At 34.5% G+C, this 13,755-nt stretch overlaps 4 protein-coding genes across 4 annotated transcripts; 1 reads left to right on the top strand and 3 right to left on the bottom strand.

The window, feature by feature from the left end:
* The first annotated feature begins 194 nt into the window (after positions 1 to 194).
* LOC114521330 (NADH dehydrogenase [ubiquinone] 1 alpha subcomplex subunit 2-like) lies at positions 195 to 1,601 on the top strand. The gene is made up of 3 exons (XM_028541734.1): positions 195 to 381; positions 651 to 757; positions 1,433 to 1,601. Exons 1-3 carry the CDS (start codon positions 290 to 292, stop codon positions 1,522 to 1,524), a joined length of 291 nt encoding a protein of 96 aa, XP_028397535.1. The 5' UTR covers positions 195 to 289; the 3' UTR covers positions 1,525 to 1,601.
* Positions 1,602 to 1,678: 77 nt separating this feature from the next.
* LOC114521328 lies at positions 1,679 to 3,029 on the bottom strand. Its single transcript, XM_028541732.1, has one exon. The coding sequence runs from the start codon at positions 2,951 to 2,953 to the stop codon at positions 2,186 to 2,188; it is 768 nt and encodes a 255-aa protein (XP_028397533.1). The 5' UTR covers positions 2,954 to 3,029; the 3' UTR covers positions 1,679 to 2,185.
* A 149-nt stretch (positions 3,030 to 3,178) lies between these two features.
* On the bottom strand, positions 3,179 to 6,664 carry LOC114521642 (START domain-containing protein 10-like). The gene is made up of 6 exons (XM_028542140.1): positions 6,177 to 6,664; positions 5,260 to 5,407; positions 4,965 to 5,068; positions 4,708 to 4,825; positions 4,395 to 4,447; positions 3,179 to 4,175 (listed from the first exon to the last, which is right to left on the bottom strand). The coding sequence occupies exons 1-6, from the start codon at positions 6,339 to 6,341 to the stop codon at positions 3,957 to 3,959; spliced, it is 807 nt and encodes a 268-aa protein (XP_028397941.1). The 5' UTR covers positions 6,342 to 6,664; the 3' UTR covers positions 3,179 to 3,956.
* Positions 6,665 to 7,103: 439 nt separating this feature from the next.
* On the bottom strand, positions 7,104 to 13,129 carry LOC114521613 (neuronal acetylcholine receptor subunit alpha-7-like). The gene is made up of 9 exons (XM_028542105.1): positions 12,995 to 13,129; positions 11,580 to 11,713; positions 11,349 to 11,393; positions 11,110 to 11,219; positions 10,436 to 10,660; positions 9,689 to 9,962; positions 9,305 to 9,460; positions 8,623 to 8,716; positions 7,104 to 8,261 (listed from the first exon to the last, which is right to left on the bottom strand). The coding sequence occupies exons 1-9, from the start codon at positions 13,068 to 13,070 to the stop codon at positions 8,044 to 8,046; spliced, it is 1,332 nt and encodes a 443-aa protein (XP_028397906.1). The 5' UTR covers positions 13,071 to 13,129; the 3' UTR covers positions 7,104 to 8,043.
* Positions 13,130 to 13,755: the final 626 nt, after the last annotated feature.

Genomic DNA, 13,755 nt, shown 5'->3' with positions numbered 1-13,755 from the left:
GTGTATGAAATTTTCCTTCTTTCCTTAAACTGCTTTTAATGTATCTCTCTAACTTATTTCATACTAATAATATTATTGTAAACATACACTATTAAGACAAATAATGGCCGAGAATGCCAAAAATCTATTTTCAAATATGGCTTGAAATTAACCCCTCCCTTTAGCAGTTTACCAAGTTCTTTCTCCAGTTTTCTCTTCTCCAGTAACATTTTCTCCAATTCTCCGGTACATTGTGCACTAATTCCGCTGACACACCTTGGGCTCAAACTCAAACTGGCCAGAAATAAACATGGCCGCTTTGGGACGTTTAAATTTACCAAAAGCTCTTCGAGAAATTCGGATTCATTTGTGCCAGACGTCGAAAAGCAGCCAAGGAGTTAGGTAGGGAAACCTGAAACTCGATTGAATTCTGTGAACATTAAAATAGAATAAATGCAAGATCACATTTGATTAGTGATGGCCCAACACTCTGCCTGTGTCTGTTATTCTTATTCAGACTGAAATTATGTGATATATTAAATCAAATTCAATATATCGAAGCCTGTGCTCTTACTGCTCTACGCGATGTTCCCAGTGGAACTATTCTAAGACATTCTCCCCACCCTTCAAATTTGAACTACAGTCGAGTAATCCTCTAATCTTGCACACAGAGATTTCCTAGAAAAGTACTATGTTGGATTGAAGAAAGAAAACCCAAAATTTCCATTCTTAGTAAGGGAATGCAGTGGTATCCAACCAAAAATCTATGCCCGTTATGGTAAGTTTCTTGCTCAAATATTCTATTACAAACTTCTAAATTTTGTTCTCTAATCTTGTGATAATTGATAATCTAATATGGCATGTTATTTGATCCCTGCAAGCACAATTATCTCTTTCTTTTTTGAAAGAAGGGGAGGAAGAAAATAGAGATTTTCAGAATTATTTTTTTTCATTAATCTTTAAACTGGGACAATGATTAAATTTTAAAATGTTATCTATTTAATTTTGTGTGTCTTTAATTTTGTCTTGTTTCACAGTTCTAGTGTGCAAATCGAGTATCCTATGCAATTTTCTAGCTTCTTAGCTTAGTACGTTGCTTTTCCTCAATAATACAACTAATTGAACTGAAATTATAAAGCATCCAGAAGTAAAACTATTTTTACAGTGCAACTTCAAACATAAAGTATGTAAAAGATTGCTGTAAAAGACTGATCTAATTATAAAATTTGCTGCAATAGCAACATCAAATCCTTAAGTAAAAACAACTGTTTGTTTTACACTCAACCAATGATGAAATGCAAAACTGGAAATTTGCACAACATTGCAAAATTAGTGACTGTAACTTTCAATACATCAAAGACAGCCATGTAAGAAATTATTCCCTGCAAATAGAATTGCACGAACAGGCTTAAAATGGCAATGGAGTCTGACACAGTATTATGTTTCCATTTAGGCTTTGGAAATGAGACCAGTGTTTCTCTGGCTGATAAAAATTGTGATGAGGTTTTGCAAGAAGTGGATAAATTAGTTAAAGCAGAGAAATAATTTTAGAAATTATTTGTTATTGATTTTGATAAGGTTGAAATATTTATGCTGGGTGATGTGCTAAGAATGTGTTCATAAAAAATGTTTTGGTGTGTTTTCTACATCAAAAGGAAAAGATGTGATATTGTTCAATTCATGTATTTTTTTGCCGATTAACAGTTTGATTTAAGAAAAAACCAGCCACATTCTATTATGAGTGAACAAATCTCCCTGATATTTTCTTATTATCGTAAATGGTAATTTAGATTGCATTTGATAAGTACCGGTATAAAGAGTGAAAGATAAGATGCATTAGCTTACAATCACAAATCACAATAGTATAATTCATATCAGCAATTGTTTACAATATTACATGTCTATATGATCACATGAACAGACTCCCACAATAACATTAATCAGGATTTAACATAACTACATTAATTTAGCAATTATATGTAGCACTATAATGTCACCATTGTTTATAATGTTATATGATCACATGAACAGACTCCTACAGTAACATTAATTAGGATTTAACATAATTACATTAATCTACCAATTACATGTAGCACTATAATGTCACCATTGTTTATAATGTTATATGATACATGAACAGACTCCTACAGTAACATTAATCAGGATTTAACATAATTACATTAATCTAGAAATTAGCACTATAGTGTCACCAAATACCAGGAAGTAATTTAGCAGTTTTTAATTTGTAAGCTTCAAAACCAGAATCATTTAGCCATCTACGTTTGGCTTGGGCTTCCTGTATTGGAATGCCACTCACTTTTGTTAAGAGAAACGCAACAAATAATGGAGATGCAATACTAAGATATTGCCAGCCCTGCATGATGGATGATGCAGGTAGATACAGACTAAACCACATCAATATTTCACCAAGATAATTAGGATAACGAACAATGCTCCATAACCCTGTTGTGATGAATTTCTTATGATTGGCTGGGTTACTTCTAAACACATTCTTTTGATGGTCAGCAATCACTTGAATACAGAATCCCACAGTCCACATTGACCAACCAAGATAGTCCTTCCAGGTCAATGGTGGATTTTTTCTCGAGGTGTTTAACATGAGCGTAGGGAGGGTAGTCGCGTAAACCCATACACCTTGTATTGTCCAAAATAAAAGCATCGTTGCAGGTTTATCTCGGACTTTATTGAACCTGCTGTCTCCACCTTCTCGAAGAACTCTTGTGAATAAAAAAAGGCCAAGTCGTGCGGCCCATAAGGTGATGCATGACGACTGAATAATTTGACGAGAGTGAAAGCGACCTGACCAAGATAGCATTTGCCATACTAGGTAAATAAACGTAGAACTTCCTGCCAAATCATAGAATTTCTCCGTTTTTAATAGGGTCGCTATAGCACAGAGTGTCCATTGGATGCCCATATCAATTATTGCAGCTTTAGCATAATTGGTTCCCATCTTATAAGGGAAAAGTGCGCAGAAATTGTTCGATCGACAGACAGTTTGATACAGACTGTAGCCAGTGCATAAACGCTTCGCTCACGGGTTTATATATCTCACATACCAGAGCGCTACTGATCTTCATATTACGCTGGATATATAGGCATAATATAGCGCTAATCCCGGTGATCTGGTAAAGAGAAACGGAAACTTCTTCGTCTTGTTTTCTTCTTTATGTAAAAACATTGCCTAGTTTTAAAATATCGAGTTAATTTGTTCTTTATTAGCTTTTAGCTAATAATTTTTCTGTATAGTGCAATTTCACGCACAAAGTGAAAACTCTCTGGTCGAAGAGGTAACGGATCATATGCATAGGCCTCCTCCGCAGTCATCTCTTATACATAGGCGTGCAAGCCCAGAAATATTTGAATCTAGAGAAGTTACCAGTTAGGGACCCTCCTCAGAATCTTCTCATGGACAAACAAAACGATTAATTTATGTATTAACATGTTATTCAAAATGATAATTTCCTTGCATTATTAAACATGTATGATGAGGAGAATATGTTTCCAGCACTACTCCAAACAAGGGCCTGTAATTGACTAATTGGTATATTTGAATAGTGTTACTTTGTTTGCCCATAGATCATAACAACTAATGTCTGTAATGAAGGAGCAGACAACTACTCCTCATTCGATGTGTGATGTTTTTTTGCTTCTATATTATCAATATAAAGGGTTTGTGTGGAATTGGCAAGCTCAGGATAAGAAGCATGTGTTCATCATTATATTAACATTTGTTAATTTAAATAGATTTTAAAAAGGTTATACTTTAATTATTATAATAGCAAACTTTTGGATAGTTTTCACCATCCATCTTCAGGCTAATTTACAATGCTATTTTCCACAATTGATAATTGTTATTATAATATAACCTTTTTTAAAATCCTGAAATTTGGTAATAAGCAAAAAATGTAGAAAAAAGAACTTGTACATTAAGTGTCAGTGTTTAGTTACTTATATTAGTCTGAATTGTCATTATCAGGAGCAGCAAGAGCATGTGCCTCACTGTCTAACTTCCGTGATAGATTTTCATCTAGCATTGGTGATGACTTAAAGTCTTCCAATTTCGCTAAAGGTAATTTATTCTGTTCAGTTCTTATCCAAGGTTTATAATTTGGATTATTTTTTGATTTCCACTTTGTGTAGTTTCTAGCAGCATCAGCAAAATTAGCAATCACCTAAAGAGAGAGAGAGAGATGAATTAAAATAATATCATGCATGATCACCTGGATTTCAATTGTTTTTCAAAAATAAGTAAAAGAGTTGGCAAAAATAACCCATGTTATGTAGAAATTGACCAATATGTAGCAAACATCAAAAGAGAGATTTCAGGTAACAGTAATATATAATAAACAACCTTATACAGCATGTTAGGCTGCAAAATGTAACTGCAATACCTTTGGTGCTGTTTTTGTTGCTACCTTATTTACCATCCATTTTGGTATTGACCCTAGTAAAAATACACTATGTAATTACTATTTAACATGTACAAAATAAACAAATTAGATTAATTTTAAAATATATGCATGGATAGTAAACATGTTTTACACCAAGTGATTGATATGATATCATAAAACATATTATCATGACTTTCCATAAGAAGACTTCATAAGTATTGACTTGTGTACAGTCCTTAAGTCATTCATAGTTTTGATAGGAAAGGATTGATAATCATACAGTACATATAGTTATTGGTAATATGGCACACACCTTTTGGGTCCATTTGTGTGACGTAAATAAAATGGCATCCGCTTATGCCATTAGTTTTTCCCATATAACCTGACATTAACGATGAAGCTCTTATATATTCTCTTCTGATTGGTGCGTTCTAGGAATGTGAAATCATTTTTGTCAGTGATGATACATGGTTACAATAGCTTTTATAAATCTTTTAGCAAGGATAGCAACGATTGCCCTAAAGTGTCTCATGATCGCCTAAATTCTATGTCTAAAATACTACAACAAACCTTATGTTGTACAGAATGGTTGCAAATCATAAAATTATTATTATCCTTAGTCCAGTAACGTTGAAAGACAAAGTCACGATTTCGTAATGGTCTGGGGCACTTCACTGTAAAAATAAATAAATTACTTTTAGATAAACTTTTACTATACACATGCCTGTTTAAAACTGATTATGGTATAGGTATGTGCAGTGGTTGGAATTTCCCCTATCCTTGCTTAATACAACCCTGCATTTCTGAACAATAGTTGTACTTGGATATTTAGGTTCATTGTACATGTATTCATATTTATATGTACCTGCATAATATCCCACATCACAATTTGGGTCTAACCGACATAGACCATATTCTTCAATCATCATATTATCCCATATTCGTCGATATTCAGAATCATGTAAGGTGTCATACAGTACATCTAGTGATATGTCTTCAAAATGTGTGGCAATCTATTAAATGTTTTAGTACAGTTACATATTTTAGCAACTTTGAAAACAATGGAATTGGTAATTTGATTTGCAGGTACTATAATAATATGCCTAGGAATGAGGATGAAAATAAAAACCATGATGCACAAATTGAACCACAAATCTCAAACCTGAACTTTCATAAATTTAAAATGAAACATTGAAGAGGTAACATGTTTTCTTCATGTTAGATGACATTTAACTAAATTACCACAAGGTCTGCCAAATAACAGGGAATTCATTGTAATTACACTTCTATTAAAAATTAAAGTTGTGGCATCTCATTGTTATCTACACGAAGTGCAAAGAAGATTGATTTATATGTATAAACCCAAGCATGCACATGATTGAAATATGACATGCTAGCAATTTCCCAATAAATTTAAAGAATCACAGAGCATTTTAAATCATAATTATATTGATATAATTAAGGCTATAATGATAGAGCATTTCACTGCTTAGCCTTGGGCATAAACATTTTATATAATAATATATTTCTCGATTCGATAAATTTCAAAATAAATGATAAATCAAAACTATGAAAATGAGAAGTACCATAAAACAAGTTTCTCGCTTATAAAGCTCGATGGGAATCCATGATAGAACAAACAGTTAAAAATTATTGTGAAAATCCGGTAATACATAAACATATTTGTACTTGTACTTTGTAAACTATAATAAGTCCAGTTAATATGGTGGGTATCGGGTGTCTATTCCGAATTATAAGTTTAATATTGAATATCATAAATACCTTGACCATTTTAATAGCCGTTCCTTCTTGTGACTTTGTAAATACATCAACACCTTGTTTGCCATATTGTTTCACCCAGCCTTCATTATTGTCGGCCAATTTTCGAAATTTATCGAAGTCAATCTTCGATGCCGGTTTCACACCATCGTTCGAACACAACGCCATGTCTCATATCATCAGGATTTTAAATATTAAGAAAAAAATCCACAATCCAAATAATGTATAGATCAAACTATCATATAAGTTTTTATATACATTTTAGATTACACAACTAATCCTGTTTCCTACGCTCTTTCTTTGTCCACATACACTATACACATACATACAGTATGCAATAGCTTGCAACCACAGAGGAAAGAACGCTTCACGCTCTTCCGGAAATTTTCGCAACGTCATCAATGCGGTCAGCATAGGTCATCCATCTATCTTTGCAAGTCCAGAATATGCAATAATATTCTAGGTCAGAGATTCTCGGTATAAATCCAATATCCCACGCACTATGTTTCAGTTAAGTGTTATGATAACGGTTCACTATATTCCTATAAGGCATGATCCGTCTCAATGTAATATCACAGCATGGTTCCTTTATTCACAGTACTAAAAGATTTCACGGTGTGGCGGGTAAGCTTCGCCCTTGCCCTTGAAATAAAACGCATGATAATACGCAGTATGACTTGTGTAATTTACCATTAATATCGCAACACACGGAGTGCAACCTGCATTTTAGCGCCAAATTAACTCAAAACCGAGGTATTTTGTGAGGTCCCGGGTGAGTTTGAAGCATTGTTTGAAGGTGGGGTCGCTAAGGGTCGAACCCGGATTGGAACTACTGTAAACAACCCAAGGGTTGCACCCGGATTTCATTAAGCTAGGGTTAACCCGAACCATAAAGAAAGCTCACTAAATATAATATTGTTAATTCTTGTGAAAGTATAAAAAACACGATTACAAAACACATTTATATGTACAGCATAATATTTTAGCTAAATAGTGAACTACAGTCAAATGTGCAATAGTTCTACTGCGTGTTGACTAATTAACTTTTAGTTCAATGTGCAAAGAAAATACCTGGCAGACATGCGAAAAGGTATATCTATAGGGTATGCCTTTGGATACCACAAAGATTTCTGAACAGCGAGCTTCAGATTTGACTTCCACTACCTCCCGCTAATCATTGAGCTCGTGGTTAGTCAGGTCCATCGCACTTTATTGGTTCATCTTCTTTCAATGCCAGTGGTAGTGGTGGTGGTAGTGGTGGTGGTTGTGGTGGTGGTGGTGGTAGTGGTGGTGTTGGTAGTGGTGGTGGTGGTAGTAGTGGAAGTAAAATCTGAACCTCGTTATTTTCAAGGGGAGAGACTAGAGAGTTTTATATTTTTCCATGCGGTAAAATAAGGTATTCGGAAAAATTTAAAATTCCCCCTCTCCCCCCCTGCTAAGCAAGTTCCATACTTAATAGAGAGGTTAAGATACCCTGGTTCCGGTATACGGGTACGGGTAGTTATAATTTGTTCATTGGAATTTCTTGTTGTTTGCACGTTTCATGATACAAATCATGCTTACCTCAAGAGGATGAAGTCTACTGGAAAAGAATTGTCGAGTTATTCTTCGAAAAATTGAGAAACACTGATGGAAATTCGTTGAACAAAATAAGGCTATCCGTACCCGTACACCGGAACCTGGTTATCTTACAGTAACCTCTCTAATGATTTGTTCTAATCCTAGGAAGTCGAATAGTGCCCATGTGTGAGTATGTTTTTATGTGCATAAACTTAAAATTATGGAGAAGTTGAACAGGCGACATTCCTGCCTTGCGGTATCCTGGAGTATATTATTTACCGTAAAACGAGTGAAGTTGAACGTGAAATGTTTATAACGTGCCCTCCTTGGTGCGAGGAGCTTTGAAAAACACAACAAAAAATGTCAGAACAATTGTAAAGAGATAAACCCAAGCAAAGAATCGATTGACGATATACGCAGCGATGCGCCATTCTTCTTGTCGAACACTTTCCTCTTGTTTGTTAAACACGTGTTCTGTGATCCCCTTCATGCCACAGGTTTCTTCTGTTCGAGATTTACGGATGGCAACTTTCAAGTGAAAACATAAAAAATTAGTGTTTCAAGACTGTGCAAATTAGCGTAGTTCGATCAAAGAATGGGTGGATATATCTACTCTGGTGTGATGATCCAGACTAGGAAACTTTTGAAGTGACGACCACTGGTGACGATTGCTGGGACCAGTAAATCTCATTATTCTTCAGACGTTGCACTGGTTCACACAAGCTCCTAAGAATCGGGGATCCGTTGTATTACTTTCCGATAGACAAAGCATTTTGCGCACCAGTGACCTCAGACAAAGGGAATCTCAGATTCTTAGGACAGGTGTGAACCATGCTTAATTGTACCACTATACATGCAGTATAATTATGTAAATATATTAAATACCAACCTTGCTTCCAACTTGTCCCGTAAAGTTTTTGTTTAACTTTCTCAACGGAATCCTCCATACGAACCAGTTTAGCGCACCATTTGAGTACAATAACCTACAAATATAAATGAATGTATAGGTATACAGACGTTTTTGGCCTAAATTATCAGAATTTTATGCGATGGTATATCATCAGAATTCAGAAGTTGTGAGTCGATGAGTGTTATGACTACCACGCAAATGTGGAAACTAATTTGTCGGCTTTATAAAGTTGTCAAATATGGTCAGTGGGTGCATATTCGTTTGTTATAGCCATTATATTTGGGGTTTCAACTAAAATAATGCTACACAGGGTGAGTAAAAAAAAACTGACAGCTTTGAAATTCAAATTAGCTGCGAACGTATGGCTGGAATATTACAATTCCCATGTACAATCAACAAAAACAATTTGATAAAACTGTTCTTTTGTACTTACAGAGCTTTACTCCCAAAGGGAACAAACTTTATGTTTTAGTTTAATTAATATGATATGCTTCGTATACCAATGAAATATTTTAGGCAACTTCTGTCACATTACAATTTGAATTTCAAAGGTGTCAGTTTTTTTTTACTCCGAGTTTAGTTCTGTAATCTGAACTCTTTTGGGGGATTTATGAAAGTTTGCCGACGATTGAAACGGCCTAAATCTGTTCATTATTCATACCTTGACCCATTTAGGGATAGGAGTTGTACATGGTCTTTTGTGATAGAAACACAACATAACAGTTGACATTCCCATTGCGAGTGACACTTGAACAATAGTACATGCATAGTAAACACCGATCATTGGATAAACTTTGGATGTAGGTGGTACTTTTTCCTAGGATAGAAATAGCTTGAGTATAGACCTTTATAAAATGTCTGAGTATAGTGTCGTAGTTTGGGAAATTGGCTAATACGCCCAGCTGTTGACCAATCAGGAACATGACTTTTTATTATTCGTGCATTTAGGGAAAAAAAAGTCAGATGCATGGGATAAGACGAGCAACAAAACATAACGTGTTTTACAAAATGCAGCCATATGTGTCTTAAATTCTCGTTCTCGCACCTGAAGCATCATTATAAGAATCGTGAATGAAAGAAGAACTGTTACACCATATGATTGTCTTTCTTGTGATTCAGGAGGTAATAGCAATACAGGGACAGTTAGAACAGCGATCAATACACATGGAACAATGAAGTTCATCATGTAGTATAATGTTTGTCTTCGTAAATAAAAGTAAAAACGAACTGTAGAATATTCCTCATCACTGTAAGAATATTCCACAGATTTTTGGAGAGCACTGGTTCCAAGTAATGTCCACTCGCCATGTACGGTATATCTAAAAAACGAGGAAATTTATCACAAGTGTGAATGAGTGAATGAAAAATGAAATCGTGCATTCCTACCCTTATAGTGCCCTTATTCCTACCCTTTTTGTTATCGGTTAGACTGGTTGTAAGATAGTTTCTTCCATTCCTTCTGGTGATATGATTGTTCATTCCTGCTGTTGGTATATGATTGTTCATTGCTAGTGCATGTTGGTTACAACTGTTCCTAATGGTATAGTTTCATTCCTACCGGGGATTGTTCCTTATGGTATTTTCATTCCTACCGGGGATTGTTCCTTATGGTATTTTCATTCCTATACTGGCGACATGATTTACTTATTCCGATATTATTGTTCCTAATGGTAGTTTATGTTGTAATATACAGCTAATGTAGCATAAAGATATAAGATACATGACATACATTTGAATAATAGATCTAATTAAATAATGCCTTATTTTCAGTGAATAAAAATGACTGACATACTGCTTGATATCTGCATGTCGATTCTTCGGTACGATCTTTAATGCTTTCTTATTATATGTTCTTGATCCAATTATCAGTTGACATGTTTGATCATCAAATGGAAAATAAGATATATCAATACTGCAAGAACTCCTGTATATAGTTTGTATCAACCAAGTAATGTTTCCATCATCATGAAGACGTAAGCGTGTTTCAACACTTCCGATTTCATCGCTGCCTTCGGCTCTGAAGTTCATGAAAAACACATAAAAATATTTAAAATGAACATATTTATTATAGAGAGGCGATTCATCAATTTACCTAAAGGAGAATAGGCTCATTAATGTGGAAAACGTATAGTTTTGATGTAGAGGGGCTTATTGGAGAAGAAGGTAATGTAAAACGTATGTATGTATGTAAAACGGAATACTATGAAAAAGGTATATTATAGAGAAGTGGGCGTATCTGAGAGCGGAATAGCCGCACAAAAAAGGTGGGTGACTTATTAAAAAAAGAGATTTGTTTAAAAGGAAATTATTCATTTTTAGGAAAAAAGCGCAGTGGGTATTAAAAGACGACTGCTTAACTTGTACCGCACCTCCAATATATTAGTTCTAAAAATATAGTCCATGAAAAAATACCCACCATACATGCGTAGGATCATTTCTTTCCAATCACCATGGTTCAATATTTACCTGTTAAGAAGACCAATGTCCGGTATCCAAACCATATCATGCTTGAGGGTAATCTTCGACAATCCATCAAACTTTGTTTTATTCCACGATAAACGTTCATCTTTCCAATACTATAATATATAGACATGCATGCATGCATGCATGCAGAGATTGAGTACATTCAATATTTTATAAGAAGATACAGAGTATAGTTTAGGATGTCAAAGATGTCAAAAGTTCTGAAGTGGACCGGGACATACCAATCGTATCCAAATGTTAGTGGTCAATGTTTCTGTTTTTTCTTCCTGTTTGAAAACAAAGCACTTACGGGTGAGGTGAAAGAAAAAGGAAACTCACCTAAATCACAGATGGGATTCCCCCCCCTGCTCGGCGGTCCATGTTTAGGAGAGATATACGTGCATTTAAGCCCTACTTAATTTGCATCGGCAAGAAAAATTCTATCGATTTCATAATTATCAGTATCAACTTGCCACTGAGACGAGTTTAATAAGGGCGACATCTAGTGTGATTTCGGTAGGACTGTTTCCGTTCCACGGACGAACTTCACGGCTGTAATTGCTCATCAACTGTTTTACCAAATCTGTTTGAAGTGACTGAGCTTGAGCTGCGAAATAAAAAAAAGTTAAAAAACTTAGCTTGTGAGGTATTGTTCGACTTGAGCGCTCAAACATAATAGCCTATACACTTTGGGTAGTCCTGCTCAGACCCGCAATCTTAATAGTTTTATATTATCAACGAGTATTATATGTATCGTGGTGCGACTTAGAAATTAAATTCAAAGTGCTCAAATCATTTAATTTTATCCTATATATATATATATATATAATATATATATATAATATATATATATATTATATATATATATATATATATATATATATATATCCTATATATATTTATCCTATATATATATATATATATATTTATACACTCGTTTGCAAAATATAAATATATATATTTATACACTCGATTGAAATCCCATGCAAATGTAATCATATGCAATTCTATAATTAGACTTCGAGTATCTATCTATCTATCTATCTGCGGCCAACGTTTTTGCAAATTTTTGCAATGGGTATATATATATATATATATATATATATATATATATATATATATATATATATATATATATATATATCACAGGTAATTCATATATTTGCGCTAAAAGGTGGTCATATACATTTGCAATCATACTGCAGTGACACAAAAGTTCGCATTTTACTGAACAGTTTTAGAAATCAATGTTATGTAAAAATGAAACTTCACCGACATTGCGAACGAATAAAGATCGACGAAAAACGCTTGGAGTTAGAATCAATTTTTAATTTTTATTCACGATAAGACACAGCTCATCTTATGATACGTAACGGGAAAATTTTTTTAAGAGGCATGTCTTTTATCCACTAATGGAAAAAGATGTTGAAGTCGTACTACTACTGCATTATACAATATTTCGTACCCCCGTAGCAAATCTAAAACTCGCTAAATTGCATGAATATACATTTATACCTATTGAAGAACTGAGTGAAGGTAAATTAAATGCTAAATGAATATAGATCCTATAGTTTGTTTTATCGAGTATCGCCTAAAACTTAGCAAAGATATGAAAGTGCGTCAGACAGAGGCGACAGTTGCCATGGCATTATCATAATTTCATTTTACTCAGAATAGTCTTTTCTTTCTTTATCAAAGCAACGGTTCTTAAAAGCAAAACATCACAAAACATTTACGCATAAAAAAAAATTGGAATTTGCTCTTGCCCTCTCATGTATTTTTTGCTTTTACAACGTTGAGTTTGGCTTTAGGTGATGGCCGTTACATGCAATACTAATTTATTAAACATGGTTCACCATTTACTTAGTAAAATATAAAACAGACAAACCTCCAACACGATAATTATCCAGCAAAATCGCAATTGTTGTTAGGAAGAACAAAGCGGAAAGAAACGAAACCGTCATGTTGAATAAAAGTCAGATAGGATTAATTTCTTGATGAAATTGTGAGTCTTAAAAGATATTCACAGGTCTACATAAATTATTTGAAATGCTAATATGTAACAGGTTTTCTCTTCATGAATTAATCACACGACATCTGTTTCTCTGACCGCAAACTGAATAGCTAATGAGCAAGGGTCGTTCCAGTGAACTGGATTTTTGAATCGAGATCAGGTTTTTGAGGTGGCAAAGAAGCCCACGCACCTTTTGAGATGGTAACACTTTTGTAACCCAAAGCTCGAGGTTCCTGAGGAATGAACCATGACGCCAGAAATAGTATTGTATCAAATAATTTAACTTCATCTTCGTGGACACGCGATGTTGCAGTGGTCTTAAAATGCTATATTCTATAACTCTTCGTCTCCTGCAACATGCCATTCAACTTACGTAAACCAGAGGTCAAGTAAAGAAGGCAGTTGACATGCGAGAGATAGCTGGATACGGGCGATTTATTATATGGCTTTGTGTGCAAATCACACTGGCTGAGAAATAGTTACTGCTAAAGTGCTAATGAAAAGCTACTTATATAAGAGTGTTTGGGGCTATCAGGCTTGATACTAAAGTCTATTTTGGAGCTCGTGCTTTCTCTGGCCCATGCCTAGTGTAAAAGCTGTGTTCCTATTGGCTAAGAGCAAGTGCGTTCAAACTC

This window comes from Dendronephthya gigantea, unplaced genomic scaffold (assembly GCF_004324835.1).
Source record: "Dendronephthya gigantea isolate DGI-Jeju-01 unplaced genomic scaffold, DenGig_1.0 000020F, whole genome shotgun sequence".
NCBI lineage: Eukaryota > Metazoa > Cnidaria > Anthozoa > Malacalcyonacea > Nephtheidae > Dendronephthya > Dendronephthya gigantea.
The sequence above is the reverse complement of the archived record's forward strand: the minus strand, read 5'-3'. Positions and strand labels throughout refer to the sequence as shown.

Excerpts from the sequence above, each read along its gene's own strand:
- LOC114521642 (XM_028542140.1), bottom strand. The coding sequence starts at position 6,341 with ATGGCGTTGTGTTCGAACGATGGTGTGAAACCGGCATCGAAGATTGAC. Across the intron at positions 5,408-6,176 it reads CGGCTATTAAAATGGTCAAG|ATTGCCACACATTTTGAAGA; the intron begins GTATTTATGATA and ends AACATTTAATAG. Across the intron at positions 4,448-4,707 it reads CACACAAATGGACCCAAAAG|GGTCAATACCAAAATGGATG; the intron begins GTGTGTGCCATA and ends TATTTTTACTAG.
- LOC114521613 (XM_028542105.1), bottom strand. The coding sequence starts at position 13,070 with ATGACGGTTTCGTTTCTTTCCGCTTTGTTCTTCCTAACAACAATTGCG. Across the intron at positions 10,661-11,109 it reads GACATTGGTCTTCTTAACAG|AGCCGAAGGCAGCGATGAAA; the intron begins GTAAATATTGAA and ends CATGAACTTCAG. Across the intron at positions 8,262-8,622 it reads CGGGACAAGTTGGAAGCAAG|TTGCCATCCGTAAATCTCGA; the intron begins GTTGGTATTTAA and ends TTCACTTGAAAG.
- LOC114521330 (XM_028541734.1), top strand. The coding sequence starts at position 290 with ATGGCCGCTTTGGGACGTTTAAATTTACCAAAAGCTCTTCGAGAAATT. Across the intron at positions 382-650 it reads AAAAGCAGCCAAGGAGTTAG|AGATTTCCTAGAAAAGTACT; the intron begins GTAGGGAAACCT and ends TCTTGCACACAG. Across the intron at positions 758-1,432 it reads AAAAATCTATGCCCGTTATG|GCTTTGGAAATGAGACCAGT; the intron begins GTAAGTTTCTTG and ends GTTTCCATTTAG.
- LOC114521328 (XM_028541732.1), bottom strand. The coding sequence starts at position 2,953 with ATGGGAACCAATTATGCTAAAGCTGCAATAATTGATATGGGCATCCAA.